Source organism: Ictidomys tridecemlineatus, chromosome X (assembly GCF_052094955.1).
Source record: "Ictidomys tridecemlineatus isolate mIctTri1 chromosome X, mIctTri1.hap1, whole genome shotgun sequence".
In the NCBI taxonomy this organism is placed as follows: domain Eukaryota; kingdom Metazoa; phylum Chordata; class Mammalia; order Rodentia; family Sciuridae; genus Ictidomys; species Ictidomys tridecemlineatus.
Genome location: NC_135493.1, coordinates 110260722 through 110283077, shown reverse-complemented (window position 1 = coordinate 110283077; position 22356 = coordinate 110260722). Strand labels below are relative to the sequence as shown.

Genomic DNA, 22356 nt, shown 5'->3' with positions numbered 1-22356 from the left:
GGAGATGTGGAGATAGAGGTCAGAATAGTGTAACTACTATCTTAGGGATGCTGGGTCTGTTACCTGGGAGGGTATCCAAGGAAGACTTCTAGGTGCTATAAATGCTTTAAATTTTGTCTCAGATCTACTAATACAGGTATGAAAATGTATATATGTAAGAAATCTTTGGTTTATACACTTACTTTTTGTGCACCTTGTATATGTTATAACTCAATAAAAACTTTAAAATGTGATTATCAGTGTGCAGGCTTGTTTGGCCTTTAGTGTAATTCAGTAAAAGATGGACTATTGAATGATGTGAGGAATAAAGTAGTCAATCTTAATCACCATATGACTAGGGAAGAAATTTTAAGGAGGATGTAATAGTGGACATAATTCATAATTTATAGTTTGAGTCCATTATAATTTATACTGCTGCTGAATTTCACCTATTTTTAACAATATGGTAAATGAGAATGGGAGGGCTTGTTATTTGGGATGATTTCTGTCAGTGGCATGGCAAAGGGCACATGAGAGAGATATATAGTCCCATAAGATCGGTGGGAAACATCAATTTTAAAATTGAATTTCTATGGACTCCACCCATCCTTTCCCTCCTTCCCTTTGTCTTTTTATCAATTCTACTTTAAAATGAAATGTACTACTCTAATGGATGCTACTGATGCTTGTGCAGCAATTCTACCAGATGGTATTTGAATCTCGGGTGTTTGGTGAAAAATGAAAAGACCAAACACATGCACAAATAAATGAGGGTTGAATTAATCTTTGTAATTAAATGGAATATTACGCTGTTATGACTGATTTTAGCTTTCAAACTAGATTGCATGCTAATTTTTCAGTGAACTGTAATTGTATTAACGTGGTTTTAAATGCCTGAAAGTACATTAAAATAGATTTTGCCAAGTCACTGAGAGAAAACTTATTAGAACTTTTCTTCTAAACATCTCAGATCTTGAGGTATGTTTGTATCATGACTTTCTAATCATTGATTACTTATTTGCCCTGTATTATCCTGGATTTCAGGTGACATTGGCCAGAAATTGGATTGAATTGGAATGTATGAGATACACTCAAAAATTGGTGGGAAGGAAGATGGTGGCATATTTTTCCATGAAGTACTTCTAATAGCACTATAGTGGTGACCATTAGTGAAGTCTCCAAAGAATATTGAAGCAGTGGATGAGTTTCCTCATGGGAAGATAATACAATATTGGGGATTCTCAACAGTAGGTACAGAAGCCTTGGCAGAAACCTTCTCAAACTTGACTATGCATGAGAATCTCTTTCAGCTTTAGTTCTCAAACTGGAGTGATATTACACCCCTAGGGATATTTGGCAAAATATTTCCAACGTATTTTTTTCACAACTGGAATAGGAGCATTACTGTTATTTAGTTGGATAGAGATCAGGGATGCTGGTAAGCATTCTACAATGCACAAGACAGCCCTTCACAAATAATAATGCAGAGCTGGGTGGAAGTGCAACCTGTAATCCCAGTGGCAGGAGGATCACAAGTTCAAAGCCAGCCTCAGCAACTTAGTGAGGCCCTAAGCAACTCAGTGAAACCCTGTCTCTAAATAAAAAATAAGAAGGACTGGGGATGTTGCTCAGTGGTTAAGCACCCCTGGGTTCAATCCTCAGTACCAAAAAAAAAAAAAAAAAGGAAGGGTTCAGACCCAACAGTACAATGAGTGAGAAACCCTGCCTGTAGGAAATTTCATTACAATGCAGATTTCTGGATCCCAACTCAGAGACATTTTTACACAGTAAGTCTAGGATAACCTCCCAAATTAGTACTTTTAACAAGTTCCCAAGTGCCACTGATACTATTAGTCCAAAGCCCTAAACTAGAAGATACCAATGCTGAAGGAATAAACAATGTTTGTGGGCATTGGCCTTATGACATCCCTCTCTTTTTGAAAAGCTATGTGACATTTCACACTGGCTTAATTGAATAATTCACTGAAATGTTTTCATTTTATCTCTTCCACACCTTGAGAGAAATTGTTCAGAAGTTTTTTAGGTGCTAAACCATACTGGGAAGAATGTTGGCAATTCCCACTCAATTGAACTATTGATGAGAGAAGGGGATATGTTTATTTCAGTTAATCTCCCACTTGCCTCCTGTTTAAGGAAGTAATTTAACATTGGAGGAGGATTAAGTAACTGATTAAATTTCTCTGAGAAATGTTAGATGTTAGGGCCGAAGTATTGCAGTTACATTTCTAAGCCCTTTGAATCTTGACATTTGAAGATAATTTTTTTTTTTTTTTTTTTTTTGCGGGGTTGGGAGGCTGTCCTGGGGATTGAACCTAGGGCCTTAGGCATGCTACGCAAGTGTTCTACTACTGAGCTACACCCCAGTCCTGAAAATGATCTTTAATAGTTTTTTCCTTCCTCCCTGAAAGTACATAGATTTTTTCCATGGTATTTATTCTGATGTTTGGTTAATGTTTATATATTATATCTGTTCAAAGCTCAGATAGTTACCTCAACAAAACATGACTACTTATTATAGTGAATTATATAATAATTTAAATCATTATTATTTTATTTTTTTATATATTTTTAAAATTTTTTATTGGTTGTTCACAACATTACAAAGCTCTTGACATATCATATTTCATACATTAGTAAATCATTATTATTTAATCACACATTTATATCTAGAAACTTTCTGAAAAAAATCCTTGCATCTTATTTTTCCTATTATCTTTACTATTAGATTTCAAAAATTTGGTAACCTTTTATGTGGAAGAGGGGTTGGCAATCTTCTTCTGTAAAAAGCCAGACAGTAAATGTTTGGGGCTCTGTGTAGGCCATATGGTCTCTGTTGCTACTACTCAATTCCAAGTGGTGTAGACAATATGTTAATGAGCCATGGCTGTTGTCAGGAAGAAAAAAAAAAAACCTTTTCCTGTAACCCCTTAGGTTTCTAATTTAGGGGCCTTGGAATTGTACTGACAAAAGATTAATTAGCAAGAGAAAGAGAGCTTCCAGGAAATATAACCCAAAGAAGTGCTTGGAATTTGGGGCTTATATACTATTTTAAGAATGAAGATTTGGTACAGTGACACACACCTATAATTCCAGCAGCTTGGGAGGCTAAGGCAGAAAGATTGCAAATTCAAAGCCAGCCTCAGCAACTTAGTGAATACCTGTCTCAAAAAAGGGGGGGTGGGGGTGGGGCTGGGGCTGGGGCTGGGGAGGTAGCTCAATGGTTAAGCATCCCTGAGTTCAGTCCCTAGTACAAAAAAAAAATGATGATAAAGGGGAGGGGGAGGGCTGTAGCTCAGTGGTTGAGCACTTGCCTAGCATGTGCAAGGCCCTGGATTTGTTCCTCAGCACCCCCACCCCCAGAGATTAGTAAATGGTGGGAGATAGCTGAGAGATATATGGGGCAACCTAATAGAAGCTAAGGTTTCTTTTAGTAAGTTCTGTTTATGCAAGTTCTCATTCTGGCACCAACTTCTCATCTTGGGTGATAGGAGTCACTCTTCTCCCTGATATAGGAGCCTGCCTTAAAGGAGAGATTTATGACAGTCGAATTCTTTTGGAAAGCTCTGCTTTTAGGTAGATAAGACAAATGCAGAAAGCTTCTTTCTGCTTCCTGATTCTTATATGCCTTCAGCTCAAAATAATCCTTTGCCACAGTAGCATAATCTGGACCAGAAAAACCCCCTTTACTCACAAAAACAGGTGGTAGGCAGGTTTAGGCCTTCAGACTGTAGTTTGCTGACCCCCTGATGTAAAGCCATGTTTGTGAGACAGAGAAAAATATAATTTACTTTGGCTTATATAACAGCTTAGCCATGATATAGGACTGTTCTGGCCCTTTGGCTTTTATCATTTTGGTTACGTCTGGACAAATGGATTTAGCTCATTGAGGCTTAGTATATTCGTTTGAGCAGGTCTAACAGCTGTTCTATTTGCAAAAAATATTTGGGAGCAGTTTGCTACATCAAATTAAAACTAATAAAAAACATTGCTTTAAAAAAATTATATGATGTAACCACTCTCTGTTCAATTTTAAAGGAAATAAATGAGAGTTGTCTCTATTTTTAAGTTAGTATTGCCCCAACTATCAGGAGGTTAGATGTATTATTTTGTCATGGAAGAAGAGGAAGAGGTATCTCCAAAGAAGGGGCTGAGGAGTTCTAAGGGAGAAGGGGGAACCCAACTTGGATTCACTGGGGCTTTTGGCCTACATGATGGAAAAGAGTTTCAGTATGTGCCAGTCAGAGGCACAGACAGAGGTTTATTTGGGAAACAAATACACATTTAAGGGAGAATAGGGACAATCTCAAGAGAGAGATGCCTTTCAGGGTAAAGCAAGGAATATGTATTCAAGGGAGAATGTGGGCCATCTTAAGAGTAAGAGATGTATTTTAGGGGTTAACAGCTCTTCATTTAAAGGAAACTTTGTGAGGGGTGGCTGTGGGAAGGTATATTGTACTGGAATCAGTCTGGTGATCTCAAGATGGTTCTGGTTGCCTGTTCAGTCTCAGGATCCTCAGGCTGATATGGTTTTCATTATCTGATTAATAGAGAGTGCTGGAAAGTCCCCTAAATTTTAGGTTCCACAAGATATCTTTCTTTGCTTAATCTTTTTATTTGGGATTAATTGACAGCACATAGGCAGATGAACAGATTTCCAGGGAATTTGGGAGTAACAGGCCTGGAAAAGTATGTGGAACTTCTGAATTAAAATTGTGTTTTCTTGTCTTTCCTTTGTGTCTCCTTTCTACTTATTTTTTTTATTTCTTCTACCTTAGTTTTATGGATTAATGCTAGGGTGGTTTTGGGTTCTGAATTCTACTGCTACTATCTGCTCCATCTATTTACTAAGAAATATAAAATGGTAATGTTTTCTTTAACCATTGGGGGTTCAGGGCTCATAAGAAGTGAGAGAAACACCAAAAAGACACCAGAAAGCTGGATGTGGTGGTGCACACCTGTAATCCCAACTCAGTGAGACCTTGTCTCTAAATAAAATACAAAATAGGGCTGGGGATGTGGCTCAGTGGTCACTCAGTAGTCAAATGCCCCTGAGTTCAATCCTTGGTACCAAAAAAAAAAAAAAAAGACACCAGGAAATGTTGAGTGTTGTCCATATCAGAGAGGAATGGGGACTGTCTGCCACACTGGGTTGCTCACATAGGGTTAAGGATGGGTGATGTGAAATCTGAGTGTTCCTGTCTTCTAGTTTTAATAGAATCAGAACTGTGACCTGCACTGTTAAAACCCTCTGATTCATGGGGATGCTATCTGTCCTCCACCCCAGCATGATGCATCAGCTTGTGAACCACACCCAAAAGCAATTTGCAGAATTAAAGTTTTGGAAGACTCATAATAAATCAGTGCCATTCTTATCAAGAGGATAAAATTTGATTTGTTAGATAACTGCATTGTTATTATTTGTGGGATCCTGATAGCCCCAAAGGATATTAAAGCCTGTTCCCTAGGCTAATTTTCATCAATACCATTAGCTCTGCTGTGGGTAAGATCTCTAGCCAAGACATCTATACCAGTCAATCATTTGTTTGGCATTATGGAAACTGCCATTGTTTTGAAGGATAGTGTGATTCATGTGCAGTCTCTTGAACTTCCGGGTGCTTAAAGCTCAGAATTTTGATTGATGTTTAATAGTTATTACAGAACCCATCAGAGAAAATGAGGCCTTGGCATGGTTAAGCCTGACTGAAGCTTTCAAAGCCATCACAAGCTTAAGAAAGTTGCTGTATAAATTGTTTGTGAAAGGGCAGTGATCAGTTGTTTCCTTTTTTTCTTATGTTGGTTAAATTAATAAAAAAGAAAAAAATATGCTCAGAGACTTAACCATGTAGACTAAACACAAAGCTATTTAATTAAGTGATTAAAGTGATCCCTTTGATGTAATACATGGGAGACATTTGAGAATTTACCTGACTTTCCTAAATAGCTGAGTCAGTGGGGATTAAAACAAATGAGCTTTCTGTAGATCAGCTTAATACTAAGTGGCTTTGAAAATTCAGAAGTAAGGCAGTCAACCTAACCAATCTTTAAATCAGTTTGGTCATCTGTGTAAAAATTACATGCCGTTTCAGAGCTCACAGCCAAATAAAGCAGCATTATATTTGGTATTGTTCTTCCTCCCAGCATTATCAAGTTGTAGTGTACCTGGTGGAAAATTCTGGAAAGGCAAGGGTGACTTGAGACTGTAAATTATGTTGTGTATTAAGTTTTCAGTGTTCATTGGTTTGCTGAGTTCATTTGTGGTAGTCACAGTCTCTCTCTTAAAGTAATAATCTTCACATTATGAACTCTCTGCTGTCTCTATAGAAATTACCTGAAAAATTTTAAAGCTCTAGCCCTGAGACTGTAGGGCAAGAAATAAATTCCCAAGCAACCAAGATTTGTTGCACGTATATGGTACTAATAGCAAAGAGCAAGTCAAACCAAATTAAAAAAAAAAAAAAAAAACCTAGTAGCTAAGCCAAGCCTGCACATATATACACTTGGCACATGAACCACACTATTGAGCATGGGTCAGTTTGGTGAGCTTTGTTGAGCACTTGTTGTTAACTAGGCCTTGTGCTAAGAATGGAGGCAACTCAATGAATAGTCTATCCTCCCTAAATTACCTATGTTGGCCTAGTAAATTCTGGCTCTTGGGTTATATTTGGCATGCTGCCTGTTTTGTGTGGTCCATAAGCTACTAATGGATCTTAATTTTCAAATGGCTTTAACAAACAAGAAGAAGAGTATATCACATCACCTGGATGTTATACGAGATTCACATTTCAGTGTCTATAAATAAAACTGTATTGGAATATCACCATAACCATTCATTTATGTGTTATCCTATTTCGTTCCTGCTTCCCCAGGTATGGTGACAGAGTTGGGTCATTGTGTCAAATACCATATAGCCTACAAAGCCTAAAATATTTACTGTCTGGCTTTTTATAAAAAAAAGTCTGCTGACCCCCAACCTATCTGGGTCTATCTTCCTAATTCCTTTATCATCCAAATACTTCTTTCAACTCTAATTTACTTTATTGGTATTTGAAGTAAATGTATCCACATCCTACAGATGAGGAAAATGAGGAACAGAGAGATTCAGAAAATTAGGATACTGTTAACACCTTGTATTAATGATAATAACAAGTTGTCATAGGATTTTCCACCATTTTAAAAAATAAAAATGTAGTGATGAATGGACCATATTATATGTTATGTTCCTTTAGTACTAAGGAGAATCCTGTGCCCAGAGTACATGCTCAATTAGTATTTGTTGATTGACGGAAATAGCTTACAACAGCTGTATCTGTGGGGGATATGCTCCAAGAACCATAGTGGAAACCTGAAACTATAAATAGTTCTGAACCCTATATATTCTATGTATCTTCCCATATATTCATCCCTACTATAAAACTTAATTTACAAATTAGGCAAATCAAGAGATGAACAAGAACAATAATAAAATAGGGCTGGGGTTGTGGCTCAGCAGTAGAGCACTCACCTAGCATGTGCGAGGCCCTGGGTTCAATCCTCATCACCACATAAAAATAAATAAAATAAGGGAGTTGTGTCCAACTACAACTAAAAAAAATTTTAAAAAATGAAAAATAAAAAAAATTAAAAAAAATAATAAGATAGAGTAATTATAACAATGTGGGTAACAAAAGTTATGTGGATTTGTTATGTGAAATGTCATCTTCTCTCTCTCAAAATATTATTGTCACCCTTCTTATAGATATGAGATATTGCAGTGACTTCCTGGTGAGATAAAATGAGATCAATGATCATGTAGCTATTTTGATACAGTATTAGGCTACTACATAAAGATTACTTGAATATAACTTTTGTGATGTCATGACGGTTGATCTGACAACTGAGATGACCACTAGGTGATTAATGAATAAGTAGTATATATAGCCAGGATATGTTGGACAAAGAGATGATTCACATCCCTGGTGGAACAAACTGTATCTGCACAAGATTTCCTCATGATACTCTGAATTGCACACAATTTAAAACTCATGAATTGTTTATTTCTGGATACATTTACTATTTCAGACTGTGGTTGACCATGGGTAGCTGAAAGCACAGAAATTGAAACCACAGCTAAGGGGGGGGGAGACTATTATATATTAAAACTCTAAATAAAAAAGAGAGAAATAATTATAATGAATGTTTTAGCTTGCTTCATTTTTCCAGAAGTTTTTCTAGGTTCCTACAAAGTTTGTCTCTTTTTTTTCTCCTATGGTAAAGATTAGTTAATATGGAAATGTGCTTTGAGGTCAACAACACTGAATGATATTCTTGATTATGTGATAGATCTTTTCTATTTAAAGGTTAAATATGAATTATTATTTTTATAGTCAGGCACAGTAGTTACATGCCTGAAATGCTAGTAACATGAGAGGCTGAGGGAGGAGAATTGCAAGTTCGAGTCTAGCCTGGGAAAATTAGACCCTTTCTCAAAATAACAAATAGAAAGGGCTGGAGATAAATGGATGGCACTGGAGAAGACAATGCTAAGTGAAGTTATCTAATCCCACCCCCCAAAATGCTGAATGTTTTCTCTGATATAAGGAGTCTGATTCATAGTGGGATAGGGAGGGGGAGCATGGAAGGAATAGACAAACTCTAGATAGGGCAGAGGGGTGGGAAGGAAAGGGAGGGGGTATGGGGTTAGGAATGATGGTGGAATATAATGATCGTTATTATCCAAAGTACATGTATGAAGACACGAATTGGGGTGAATATACTTTGTATATAACCAGAGATATGAAAAAATGTGCTCTATATGTGTAATAAGAATTGTAATGCATTCTGCTGTCATATATTAAAAAAAAATCAATAAAAAAGAGAAAGGGCTGGGGATGTAGCTTAGTGGTAGAGCACTTGCCTAGCATGTGCAAATCCCTGGGCTTAATCCCTGGTACCAAAAAAATAACCCCAAAATAACAAAAGTCCTTTTATATTTTCTAATACTATTGATAACATTGGTCAGAATCAACTAAATTATTCATTATACAAACAAATATTTATTGAGCATCGATCACATGCTCTGTGCTTAGTATTTTTTTATGTGGGGGGTACAATGGGGATTAATGGGATAGGCTATTGGTTCAATTTGATTAGTATCAGAAATAAGGTTCTTATAGCTACAAAAATCTCCCTTATAATTGGATTTATCCCTTTGGCTAATACAGCTATTAAATGCATCTGTTTCTCAGGGTTAATGCATTAGATTGCTATTAGTCACTCACATTTTATTATAAATTAGTTTGAAGCCCCAGTAACAGCTAATGGATTAGCTGCCTTGAAGGAATAAGAGTTTTGATGGATGAAGAGGGAAGGGGGAGATGATTCTGGAGCACAGTGTATTGCCAAAGAAGGCAAATTTGGGTATGCCAGGAGAGCAAGTGTTATGAACATGTAGTGTTAGGAAAAACAGATGCTGGAAAGAAAAAGAAGAAGAAGACAGAAACCAAGATGATGAATGGTAAAGACAACTTTATTTTCGATCTTTCCTAGAGTTAGATTCTGTAATGTTTCTTGTATCTATTTTCAGAGGTGTGCATATACTGGCCCTTGAAAGAGTCCTCTGACTTTTGGGGGAGTATGAATAGCCTGGATTCATGTGGCTTATGTGCAGAGTCTGGTTTTGCTAGGAAAATCTTCCAGCATGTAGCACCATCTGTTCCCTCACTGACCACAGACTTGCCTAACAGCTTTTCTCTCACACCATTTTCTTTCTCACTGCAAGAGTGGGCCCTTGAAGCTGGACCTGTGACTAAAGAGTGACATAATTTCATAGGGGAATTTAGGTAATTGGTTCAGGGTGTAATCTAGCCTGGACTTCCCTGAAAGACCATCCAAACAGGCATATAAGAGTTACTCCAAATCGTTGGGATAAGTCATAGTTCTATTTTCTCTGTGTAGTGTACAACTAATATTTATTCATCGTGTGCTCTGGACCAAGACATAAAAAATGTCTTCTGTGCAATATCATCCTGAACTCTTAACAGACAACACTATGAAATAGGACCTAATTGTTTTCTTCAAACTATATATGATGAAAAGGAGAGTATATAAGGATTACATTTGACTACAGCTAAAGGAAAACATGATACATAATGCCTCAAACAAATAAATGTTTTATTTTCCTCACATCATAGAGAAGAGGGAGAGACAGTCCAGGCCTTATACACCAGCAACTTTCAGACATTTTAAATATAGACATTTAATACAGAATTAATACATTAGATTGCTATTAGTCACTCACATTTTAAAAACTAATTTTTATTGCTGCATTATAATTATACATAATAGTGGGATTCATTGATATATTTGCACATGCACATAGTGTAATTTGGTCTGTTTCCTTCCCTGATGCCTCCTCTTTCCCTCTTTTCTTCCTCCCCATGAACCTTTTTCTCCACTCTACTGGTCTCTCTTCTGTTTTCATGAGGTATCTTTTCTTTCCTTTTTTCTCTCTAAATTCTACACATGAGAGAAAATATATAACCCTTGACTTTCTGCATCTGGCTTGCCTCACTTAGCAAGGTATTCTCCAAGTTCCATTTATTTTCCTGCAAATGACATAATTTGGTGCTTCTTTATGGATGGGTAGAACTTCACTGTGTATATATATAAAACCCATATTTCTTAATCCATACTTTTTTAAGAGAGAGAGAAAAGAGAGAGAATTTTTTAATATTTATTTTTCAGTTTTCGGTGGACACAACATCTTATGTGGTGCTGAGGATCGAATCCAGCGCCCTGCACATGCCAGGCGAGCATGTTACCACTTGAGCCACATCCCCAGCTCCTTAATCCATTCTTCCATTGACAGAGACCTAGGTTGGTTCCATAATATGGCTATTGTGGATTATGCTGCCATAAATATGGATATGCATGTATCTTTGTAGTATGTCTGACTTGAGTTCTTGTGGATAAATACCAAGGAGTGCTATTGTGGGTCATATGGTTGTTCCATTTCTAGTCTTTTGAGCCACTCACATTTTATTAAAAATTTATCTGAGGCCCCAGTAATTAGCTACCAGATGTCATCAGCTGTTCATTCTATCATGTTTACCATGTAGGTTTCTTCATGTTTATTGCCTTGTGGTTACAAGATATGTATTCTACCTCCAGCATCACATTCCAGAAAGGAAGAAGAAGAAAAGCTAAAGCAGTGGTTTTCAACTGGAAATGATATCACCCCCAGGGGGAATTTAAAAATATCTAGACATATTTTTGGTTGTCACAACCTTTTTTTCAGAAGTTGGGGAGATGTTTGATAGTGGAATTTAATGTATAGAAACCAAAGGTGCTGCCAAACATCCTACAGTCTACAGGCCAGTCCCCCATAAGAATTATCTAGCCGAAAATGTCTGTAGTGTTGAGGTTGAGAAACGTTGGACTAAAGACAGGAAGCACATGCCACTTGACTCTGTTCGCTATTAAAATGGATCCTTGGAAGTTCAGCAAGGATTTTTAATTATATATCATTTTCCCAAGTGTCATGCCACAGCCAAATTCAGCTGTGAAGGAAGCAGGTGTTGCAGCCATTTTTTTTTTTGGTGGGTCCATTATCATACTGAGCAGAATTTGGGTCTTGATAGTAAGAGGAAAAAAAGGGAGAATAGATGTTGGGTAGGCACTAGAAAGTGTTTACTTTAGAGAAGTACATTGTTTTAAAGAGAGAGAGGAGAGAGAGAGAGAGAGAGAGAGAGAGAGAGAGAGAGAGAGAGAGAGCGAGCGAGCTTTTTTTAATATTTATTTTTTAGTTTTTGGTGGGCACATCTTTATTTTATTTGTATGTGGTGCTGAGGATTGAACCCAGTGCCCCGCACATGCCAGGCGAATGCATTACTGCTTGAGCCACATCCCCAGCCCCTTGAAGTACATTTTTAAGGTCATGGAAGTGGTAAAGAGTTGCTGGAGCCTCCTCTACTGAGGAAGGATGTCCAGTCAAGTGCAACTCCTCTCCAAGTGTCTGTAGGAATAAGGGATGGAAATGTATATACTGGATGAAAAAACCTTTGAGTTTTTGACCATCCTCAAAGAACTAAGAAAATATAACTTGTATGATATAACATGCAATATGTTAAATATTCATACTTATATTGTCTCAGGTCTTTCATTCTTATCCATGTTACCAGAGGGATAATTGATTTCAGACCTGCCTCCTAATATTTTGCCCTATAACAAACCATCAAATTATTAGTGCTTTACATATCCAATTCTAGAAATTTTACCATAAAAAGTAATGTGATCACTATCTGCCTTAGGGTTCATGCAGGAAAACAGGTACTTTTCTAAATATATCAAGCAGGAAAATGTTCAGCACAGGGAATTGGCAGATTATGCAACCACTGCAGGGCTGGGAAGTGAAAAGTAGGGCCTGCTTATAATCTCTGCTGCCTGCACACCCATGGGTCTTCCCTAGGAGAATGCCTGGCAGTTGCTGGCAAAGTGTAGATACCCATGCATTGCCTTTGACTACCAACAATGAATAAATGTTGTTTCCTCTTCTGTTTTCCCAGTGGCCTGTGAGTGCTTCTCATTGGCAGTCTAACCTGGAACCATGCTTCATAGAATTTTGAAAGATGCAGTTCTGAAGCTTCTCAGGGAAAAATGTAGAGTGGGGTGCCTGGGAGGATGTGGAATTTACAGTAGTAAGCTCTGGCAGAAGAAGCATTTGAATCTGAATACAGGCATATGTTCACATTTGAGAAGAAGAACATTGCATTTATTTGTTAGCAATGTTGCTACTGGTGTTATTACCTTATTTTAGCTGTGTATCATTGGGAGGTAAATAGGGATTCTTCATATCTGGTCTGATTTGCTTCAATTCATGGTGATGCTAAATAAATAATAAGAAAGGATTCAATGGCTTGCTTATACAGTACAGAAGGTAATATGTTCTGTGAGACATCATAGTACAGTGGGGGTCCCAGAGAATGAGGTTTGAAAAACAATGCATAATTTACCAATTTACCAGCATGCTCTAGAAAGGCCAGTGTTCAGACAGCAATTGTGGATGAGTCAGCTTGTTTATTTCTTATTGGAGAGGGAGCACCATGGGAAAAACTATCCATAGCTCTTTATTTGCTATAGTTATACACATGACTTGTGGTGGACTGCAAAAATACAGTGAGAAATTAAGTACAATGAGGGAAATAAAAACAGTTTCAGAACAAGGTAATCTATAGATATATGATATATTGTTTTGTGTTCGGTGGAGACTCGTAACCTCCAGTTATTTACTGTTTGGGTCACATCAAGCTTTTAGTGTGTGTAACTTACAGGGTAGAATTTGATCTGCTATATTTGAGTCTGTGGAACAGCAAAACCCGTCATGACTGTGTCCTACGGCCCTTGTAACATCTTCTCTGTCTTGAGTTGCAGGTTTCTGCTGATATTTAATATTTGGATTATCTTAAGGAAGATAAGGAAAATGTACTATCTTATTCTTTTTATTTCTTGAGTGAGAAAAATTGAAAAGGACTAGGGGAAAAACTCATTACCAAGAGCAGTATGCAAAAGTCACCCATTTGCATTGCTACTTTGCTGGATTAAAACCAATGGTTTTGGCGTGCCTGGGTCTTATGCTGGTCATCTGGAAGCAGATCTGGAGATGAGGATGTGTACACATATAATTTATTAAAGGGATCTTAGGGGATCTGGCCAGGACCTTGATGATGCACTCACATCACTCTGGTGAGCTGCTTTTTTGTTTTTGTGAAACTCAGAATTAGAGGAGTGAGGGGAAAATATTTTTTTACATGGAACTGTAATGTTTCTCTGGAGCAAGGGCTGGCAAACTTTCTCCAAAAGGCCCAGATAAAATTTTGAGTCTTTGTATGCCACAGGGTTTCCATCCCAACAAGTCAACTTCAAAGTTGTAGTACAAAAGCACACATACAAATGGGTGTGGCCATGTTCCAATAAAACTTTATATAAAGAGACAGGGGAGGAGGTCTGGGGTTTGGCCCAGGGGCCATAGTGTACCAATTTCTGCTCTAGAGACCGCTGACATGTGCCTAAGGTGATTTTCCCCCTTTATCTATTCTCTGTATACTGCAAAACATAGAGGTTACTTAGTACCTTTGTCTATCAAAAAGATGGTTGCGATGTTATTATGTATCTCAAATTATTCTGGACCCCCTTCCTCCAATCTTTCTGTTATTCTGACCATCACTTACAATGTTGCACAGATAATCTTCCTGAAGCACAACTCATCTCTTTTTATTCCCCTGATAAAAATATTTAGCTATGTTTTAGCTGTAAAATAAAATATAGCCTCATTAGCATGGCATTCAGGTATCCCAGTGATCCCTGTGATTCATTTGTTTCCTGTATTCCTGTCTGTTTTTCATATTTATTTAAATTGTCAGATGTAGAGAACAGTCTGTGTCCTGCTCTAAGTTACTGTATTTTTACCCTGAGTTATACCCTTTTATATAGAATGGCAGTTTATCCTGAGCTACTCCATTTTGAGTACAAGTCCTAAGGCAGAATGACTTGGCTTCTTGTCTGTGCAAGTGAATAACCACCAAGTGTTGGATACACAGAGTAATAGTTACCTCTCAAAGAGCAATCCCTACCTGTCTACTTACTGTCCAGACCATCAGATTTCCTTACTTTCTCATTGAGGTGCCATGGTCCACTATAGGGGACCTTCCAATTCCATACCTCAACAACTATAGGCAGCTCAGAAACAGAGACCATCATTTTATACATGGTGTTGTTTTCAGGTAGCCTGGAGGCCTAGGGAATAAGTTTCAGGATAGGTTTAATTTTTCCTTTCTGAACCCTGATGTTGAAGGGAGGGTGGCAAGTGACTCTCAGGGTCAGCAAACCCAGAGCTCTGAGTTTGGAAGCAGCTATACCTACCGACTAAGCTCCCTGGGTGGCACAGTGGTTGATAGGCAGTTGGTTTTTTTCAGCAACACCCTCAACAAGTCACGTGGGATGACCTGAAAGATGCTGCTCTTATACAAAATGGAGTAACTCAGGACAGGGTGTTCTGTACATCAGATAAAATTATTTATATATTTATGGTATATATCAGGATATTGTGATATATGTATATATTGTAGAATGGCTAAATCAAGGTAAGTAGCATATGCTCAACCTCACATTTATCATTATTTTGGTGATAAGTACATTTAAAATATACTTTTAGCAATTTTCAAGTATATGACATATTGTTATTAACTGTAGTCACCATATTGTACAATAGATCTCCTGAACTTAGTCCTCTTATCTAACTGAAATTTTGTATCTTTAACCAACATCTAGCCAAGTCCAACCCCTAACCCCTAACACCTAACCCCTGGTAACTATCATTCTATATGCTTCTGAGAATTTGGGCTTTTAAAAATTCCACAAACGAGGGCGATCACGTGGTACCTATCTTTTTGTACCTGTTTTATTTCACTTTATACAATGACCTTCATTTCCATCTGTGCTGTCCCAAATGATAAGATTTCATCCTGTTTTATGGGGGAATAGTATTGCATTGTGTATATGTATCAATTTATTTATCCATTCAACAACTGATGGACACTGTTTTTTTCCATTCCTTGGCTCTTGTGAATAGTGCAGCAGTGAAAATGGGAGTGCCAATGTGTCTTTGACATACTGATTTCATTTCCATTGGATATATACCGAGGAGTGGGATTGCTGGATCTTATTGCTGGATGTCCTTGCTGTTTTGTAGTTCTATTTCTAATTTCTTGAGCAGTCGTCATACTGTACCATAGTGATTGTACCAATTGACATTTCTGCCTCCACAGGCAAGGATTCTCTTTTATTCACATCCAACAATTTAAGCTTGTCTTTTTGATAATAGCAACCTAGCAGGTGTGAGATAATATCTCATTGTGATTTAATTTGCATTTCTCTAATGATTGTGATGTTGGAATATTTTCTTCATATACTTGTTGGATGCATACATCTACTTTTGAGAAATGCCTTTTCAGATTCTTTACCCATTTTTAATTCTAGTTACTTTCTTGAGTTACTTGAGTTTCTTATGTAATTTTGGATATTAACCTTTAATCAGATATATGGTTCATAAATATCTTCCTTCTCTGTCTTTGCTTGGTTGTTCTTTCTTTTTTTTCTGGAATATTCCTCTTCTCCCTATATTGAGGGCAGAGACTAACTTTTGTTTCTTTTTTGTTTTGTCCTTCACAGTGGTTTGCATGTAGTAGATATTCAGTAAATGGAGTTTCCAGATGAAGATTGCATTCCTTCATCCTGTAGTTATTAATGATTTAAGTGCTAAAACTCTGACATCATTTTTCTTTTTCCTTTTTATAGGCAAGAGCTGTTTTGGCAAAAGTTGGCTACCCTGAGTTTATAATGAATGATACTCATGTTAATGAAGACCTCAAGGCAGTAAGTGCTAAATTTACTGTATTTTTTTTCCTGGCAAGTTTTACTGGCCTTATGCCTTTCAACTAACCCAAGTCCAAGCAATTAAACCTGGTGGTGCCAGAAAGTACCAACTTTTGATTAATTCCTTGGCTAGATATGAACCTGAATATGCCAGGCGTATCACAAGATTTAGAGCAGATTCAAAATAAAGGAAGTGTCAGAAAGAATGCATAGCTGAGTGAACACCATAAAGCAAAGGGAGTTGGATTTGGCCTAATTTGATCATAAAGAAAAGAATTAAACAAATCAAGTATTTCACAATTAGTGGGCATGTTCTAATGGTGAATGCATCATGTTTATATTAAATACTTTTTATTTACTTCATTCATATTAAGTGAAAAGTAATAAATCTGCCTAATTCGAGTTAACTTCATTAAACTTTATGACTGTTTTGGCAAATTAAATACATATACATATGACTATAATTTATGTGAGTTGGATTGTATGTTTGTAATGAATAATAGTAATAATTCTTTTTTATTCTAATATTTTGGAGCATGTATTTTATAGTAGAAATATTCATTATAGGTCTTTCTAATCACAACCACTGTTATTGTATTTCTTATAAATAGTTCTGGTAAAGTATTTTTATTCCTCACAGGGGGAAAAAAGCTACTATTTTTACCATTCACTAGATTTTCTTGAAAAAGTATCCTTTAAATAACTATGGTTTTGAGGTGTAGCTTTTTCCTGAAATTGTGGCTCGACAAGTGGCATATCTGTAATTAGTCTGAGCTTTGTGGACAAGCATCAGAATTTTATAAGGGCATTTAAAGCGAGAGAAAAATCTCATTTAAAATTTTCTCCATTGAGCTCTAAGATATGGCCTTGCAAAGTATTGATCCACTTGCTCTGGAGGGAAATAATTCTGTTTTCCAGTATCTTAAAGCTCAGACAGCCTATCTTATGCACCATTTTGATGATGCTGAAAACCTCATTATTTATATGGTAATTAAAAATACTCAAGCACTTTATACATTCATGTACATTATCTTCTAATTCATACAGTGATGAAGAGAATATGTTTATGCTCATTTTGCATAGAACATAAGAGACTCAGAGAAGTTTAGTGATCTTCTTGGTGCCACACACAGTATCAGAGCCAGGACTGAAATCTAGGTTCAGGAAACTTTGGTTGCAGCAGCTTTACTAGAGCTGATGAGAAGGAAAATGGAAGAGGGTATGCCATATTGTTAAGTAGTCAGGAGCCTAGAGACAGTGGCCTGGGTTTGAATTTTGCCTCTTCACTGCCTAATTGTTTGATCTTGTGCAGGTTATATAACTCTAGTTAGCTTCCTTTTGGTTGTCTGGATACAGGAGATAATAATCAAGCCTTAGTATTAGTAGGCAGATGAGACTATATGATTGTGGAAGTACATAGTACAATGTCTGGCACATAATAGGATATATATATATATATATATATATATATATATATATATATAATTAGTCTTGCGGATCAATATGAGAACTTTGCTAGTAAGAAGAGCATCAACAGAGCATGAAGTATCTTAGAAGGAGAACCTGGACAATCATGTGTAAGAGGTAAATATGTCAAGTCAGGATATGGAGGAAGAAATTGAAGAAGCAGTTAGGTATATCAGTTATGAACATGAACCCTGGAGACAGACTGCATACAGTGAAATCCCTGGTCTGCCACTTACTATCTCTGGGACCTTGGATAGGTTGTGGATCCTTTCTGTTCCTCAGTTTTCTCATCTGCAAAATGAAGATGATAATAATTTCTACCATATAGGAGCATTTGAAGTGTTTAGAGCTGACTCTGGCACATAAGCACAAACAAAAGTATCAGCTATGACATCTTCAATTTGCACTTATGATAGTGGATTATTTTGGTTTGGAAAAAATCATCATGAATTAACTCATGCAGTATCCAGGTCCCTCAAATTGATTTAAAAGGCTTTACAGATGGAACAGTCCCAAGCTTTAATCAAATCATGTAGCATTCAGGGCTCACTCACAATTTTCAGTTGATCAAGTTTTGTTGGCAGTCTGTGATTGTCTAAGTTGAGAGACCTGATTTAAGAACTCATTGAATGCAGTATCTTTTGTGAAAAGAAACCAGATACCAAACAGGATATGCTAGATATGCTTCTTCATTTCTCCAGGGCCTGAAATGAAGCCATTAGACACCAAGATTTTTAAGTACTTTTGTGCAGAAATGGCTTTCATCTGACTCATTGCCAAAGCAGACAAAATTACACCCAAGAGTTTCTAACTGTGAACAAAATCCAAATACATGGAGTAAAAAGATATTTGTGTTCAGAAACTGATAGAGGAGATGAATAAAACCCAACCTGAAAATAGGATAAACAATGATGTGATAGAATATAATAGTGTCACTGAGGTTAATAGCAAAAGGACTGGAGTATTGCTAGTATACAATAGGACTGTGTTTTCAGATTTAGAGACATGTAGATAAGGACTACTTCAGGGCCTATGAGAAATTTCTGGTAATATAAGCTGTGAGCATGAAAGGCTGTTACAAATGAAAAGTGGCATGCTACATTTGACACTGGTGAAGATATGATTCATCAGGTACACATACAAAAGGAAAGAGGAGTGAGATTAGGTGATGGATCAGATGAAGGTCAAGGAGGAAGGTTGCAAACTGAAGTTGGGCTCATATGGAGATAAGAGCAAATAAAAAAAGAATTGAGAGGCAAAAGAATCAGAGAATTTTATTTTTATCTGAGGATAACAAGGTAAACTGAGATACCTCACAAAGCATTTCTGCACAACAATACTCTTACAGTTTTTGAAAAGAACAAGAAGAAAGGAAATGCCCTTTATTTGAACTCACATCAGCATGCAGGAAAGCCTATTAGTTAGTTTAACAAAGTAGGAGCCAATCTGTTTTCAAATTAGCCTTATAAATATGTATTCTATTTCATTGATCCTTAATGGAAATAGACTCAAGAGTGAGTTTTATACCAATTTTGGCAAGATTGCTGTATCATCCATGAGAACAAAAAGCATACTAGGTATTTTGAATAGGGATTTTTGGAGGGGGTACCAGGGCTGAATTCAGGTGAACTTGACCACTGAGCTACTTCCCAGCCCTATTTTGTATTTTATTTAGAGACAGGATCTCACTGAGTTGCTTAGGGCCTTGCCATTGCTGAGGCTGGCTTTGAACTTGTGAATCCTCCTGTCTCAGCCTCCCAAACTGCTGTGATTACAGGCATGTGCCACTGTGCCTGGCTTGAACAGGAATTTAATATAAGAAATAAGTTGAAAGACAAAGAATGGGAAGGGGAGGTAAACTAGAGATTCATAACTTTAGGAAGCAGCTACCAACCCTGGGCCTAGGGACACAGAAGAGAGGATGCGGAGAGCAGAGGAGGAACTGCCACTCCAGAGCTGCTGGCCTATGGAGGAGGGACCAAACATTCTTCCAAAGTCATTGTCATAAGGAAGGAGGAGATGGGCAAAAGAGAGAGGACTGGAGAGCAAAACATCCCCCCTCCTGCCACCCACTGATTTACCCCCAGTGCCTTCAATGCAGGAAAGCAATTGACAAAGGAGTTTGAGAAACAGAATGTTCAGATTCCTAGGTCCCCCAGCATTACTAAACAGAGTGGAAAGGTAGCTGAGTCATTATAGGCAAATAACTAAACACTAGAAGGCCCTTCATTCATTTATTTTGTGAAAACGACTGGAGAACTGCAGTAGGGCTTCTGGTCAGAATCATAGCTGGACTCCATCTACTTAGCAGACTTGGAAATGAGTAAAGTTTCAGAGATCAATGCTGTGAGTAATACACACACTTATACATATATGTCTACATATCATATAGATAGATATTATGTGGACCCACATTATATTCTCTGGCGTGGGAACATTGTGTGTGTGTGTGTGTGTGTGTGTGTGTGTGTGCACATGCATGCATGTGTATGTATGCATGGAAATGACAGTATCACTATGCAAGAGTGTGGTGATATTTGGATGGAATTCTCTAGAAAAAGAGGTGGTTAAAATATGAAAATAACTCTTTACAATTTGGCAGAAAACAAAGAAAACAAAACAAAAAATATTTCGCTCATGTTTCTCTAGTGATTGGTTACTGTGACATTGGAGAGCCAAGAATAGGTTCTAGAGGTCTGTAATATTTCTGTGTGTGTCTCTGTATACTCACATGTCATTTATGAGCAAAGCCATCTAAGCACACCAGTTTTGCATATTGCTCTGCTGTTTAAACAAGGAAAATCTAAATATAATATCTGGATTCCATTAAGCATCAGAAAATTATCTGAGGGCCTAACACATGATCTTTTAGATATTTAGATATATCTCTGAGTATCTTTAAAGGATTTAAGTTAAAGGAGAGGTGCATTAGAATGTTTATTTCCATTGGTATGTGTAGTTTCTTATAAACATATCCTTACTCTTTTTACAAAGAAGCTGAACATATTTCCTTGTTCTGCCCTTGTTATATGCTTCTTAACATCGTGGGAGAAGACAGTAATAACTGCATTCTTCCATTTATTATGAAACATTTGGTGCTTGGCATCCAGGCCAGAATTTCCAAGAAGAGAAATCCAAGTTCCCATGAATTTTATAATCTGGAAAGCTATTCCTAAGAAATGACACGGGAACCTAATTAGTTCCCCAAAAGTCACTCCATTGAAAGGTCAAGAGATAGAATTGATTGAAAGTCATTATCAACTTGACCTAGATTTTTTCCCAGTAACTGAAAGGACAAGAGGCTTTTGAGCTAATTATTGTCCCTAGCAGAGGTTACATTTTTTTTTGGAGATAACAAGTGATTTAAATATTTATGCACATTTTTATTGCTATTTCTATAACAACAAACATAACTTTCCTTATCATTGCTGGATTTTGAGTTTTTTTCTCATCCAAGGGCCTTCTGAGACATTTGAAATTGTCAAAGTGTTATCACATGGAAGAAAATTTGAGAAATAGAAGAAAGGAACTAAAAAGTACCCACAATATTGGTACTTGACCATAATAATGTATATTTCCCTTAGAGTGTACTGTTTTATCTATTACTATATAGCTATAATTGATGTTTATATAGCATTTAATACTGATGTTTACAGTTAACCTTATTTTGGCACTTTCTTCCATAGCCTTTTACCATTAGTTTAATAGCTATACAGTATTTTATTAAGTAAACCATATGATGATTTTATTTAATCACTACTTCTATTCCAGTTTCTAATTCTTATCTTCTCCTCCTTCTTCCCTGTACTCATTTTGTTGAATTACTGAGTTTCTTATAAGAACCAATGAAAATAACATTGAAGTAGGGGCCAAATATTTGGGCTGTGTGGCTTTGCCTAGATCCATAGTCTCATTATACCTATTTCTTATCTATCATATGTGAATAATGACCGTCCCTCTTACCTCCAAACACTTTTGTCTTCGAAGTAAGACTTGATCCCCATTACTTGTCATTTCCATTAAATTAGTGCAATGCATAAATTAAGCCAGTCTAAGAAAAGACAAATATTCACCATTTAATAATTAAAACAATATAACAATTGTCCTTCTAAATGTACATAAGCTGTGGCAAATTGTAATGTGTTATAGTTAAGTTTTACTCTGAATGATTATTTTTGTGGGTATAGTAGAACTTTATTTATTTATAGTGTTTTTAGATTTGGAATTATTTTCTTTGGAAGTTTTGAGATGGTTTTATATTTAATGTCTATGGACCAAACAGTGTCAAGTTAGTGATGATGATGATGATGATGATGATGATGATGATGATGATTTTGTGGTGCTGGGGATTGAACCCAGGGCCTCATGCATGCAAGGCAAGCACTCTACCAACTGAGCTGTATTACCAGCCCCTGGTGTTGTTTTTTAGATGGAATGGGAAAGTATCACAATTAGTAAACTTTTCTAAAAGTAAAAACTGAC

The 22356-nt window shown here is 36.8% G+C and overlaps 1 protein-coding gene across 1 annotated transcript in view; it reads left to right on the top strand.

Annotated features, from left to right (window-relative positions):
• Positions 1–22356, top strand: part of Phex (phosphate regulating endopeptidase X-linked) — a 189115-nt gene that overhangs the window by 106455 nt on the left and 60304 nt on the right. The window contains exon 13 of the mRNA XM_005334811.5: positions 16330–16407. Within this exon, the coding sequence (XP_005334868.1) occupies positions 16330–16407 (78 nt within the window). The remainder of the gene's footprint in view (positions 1–16329; positions 16408–22356) is intronic.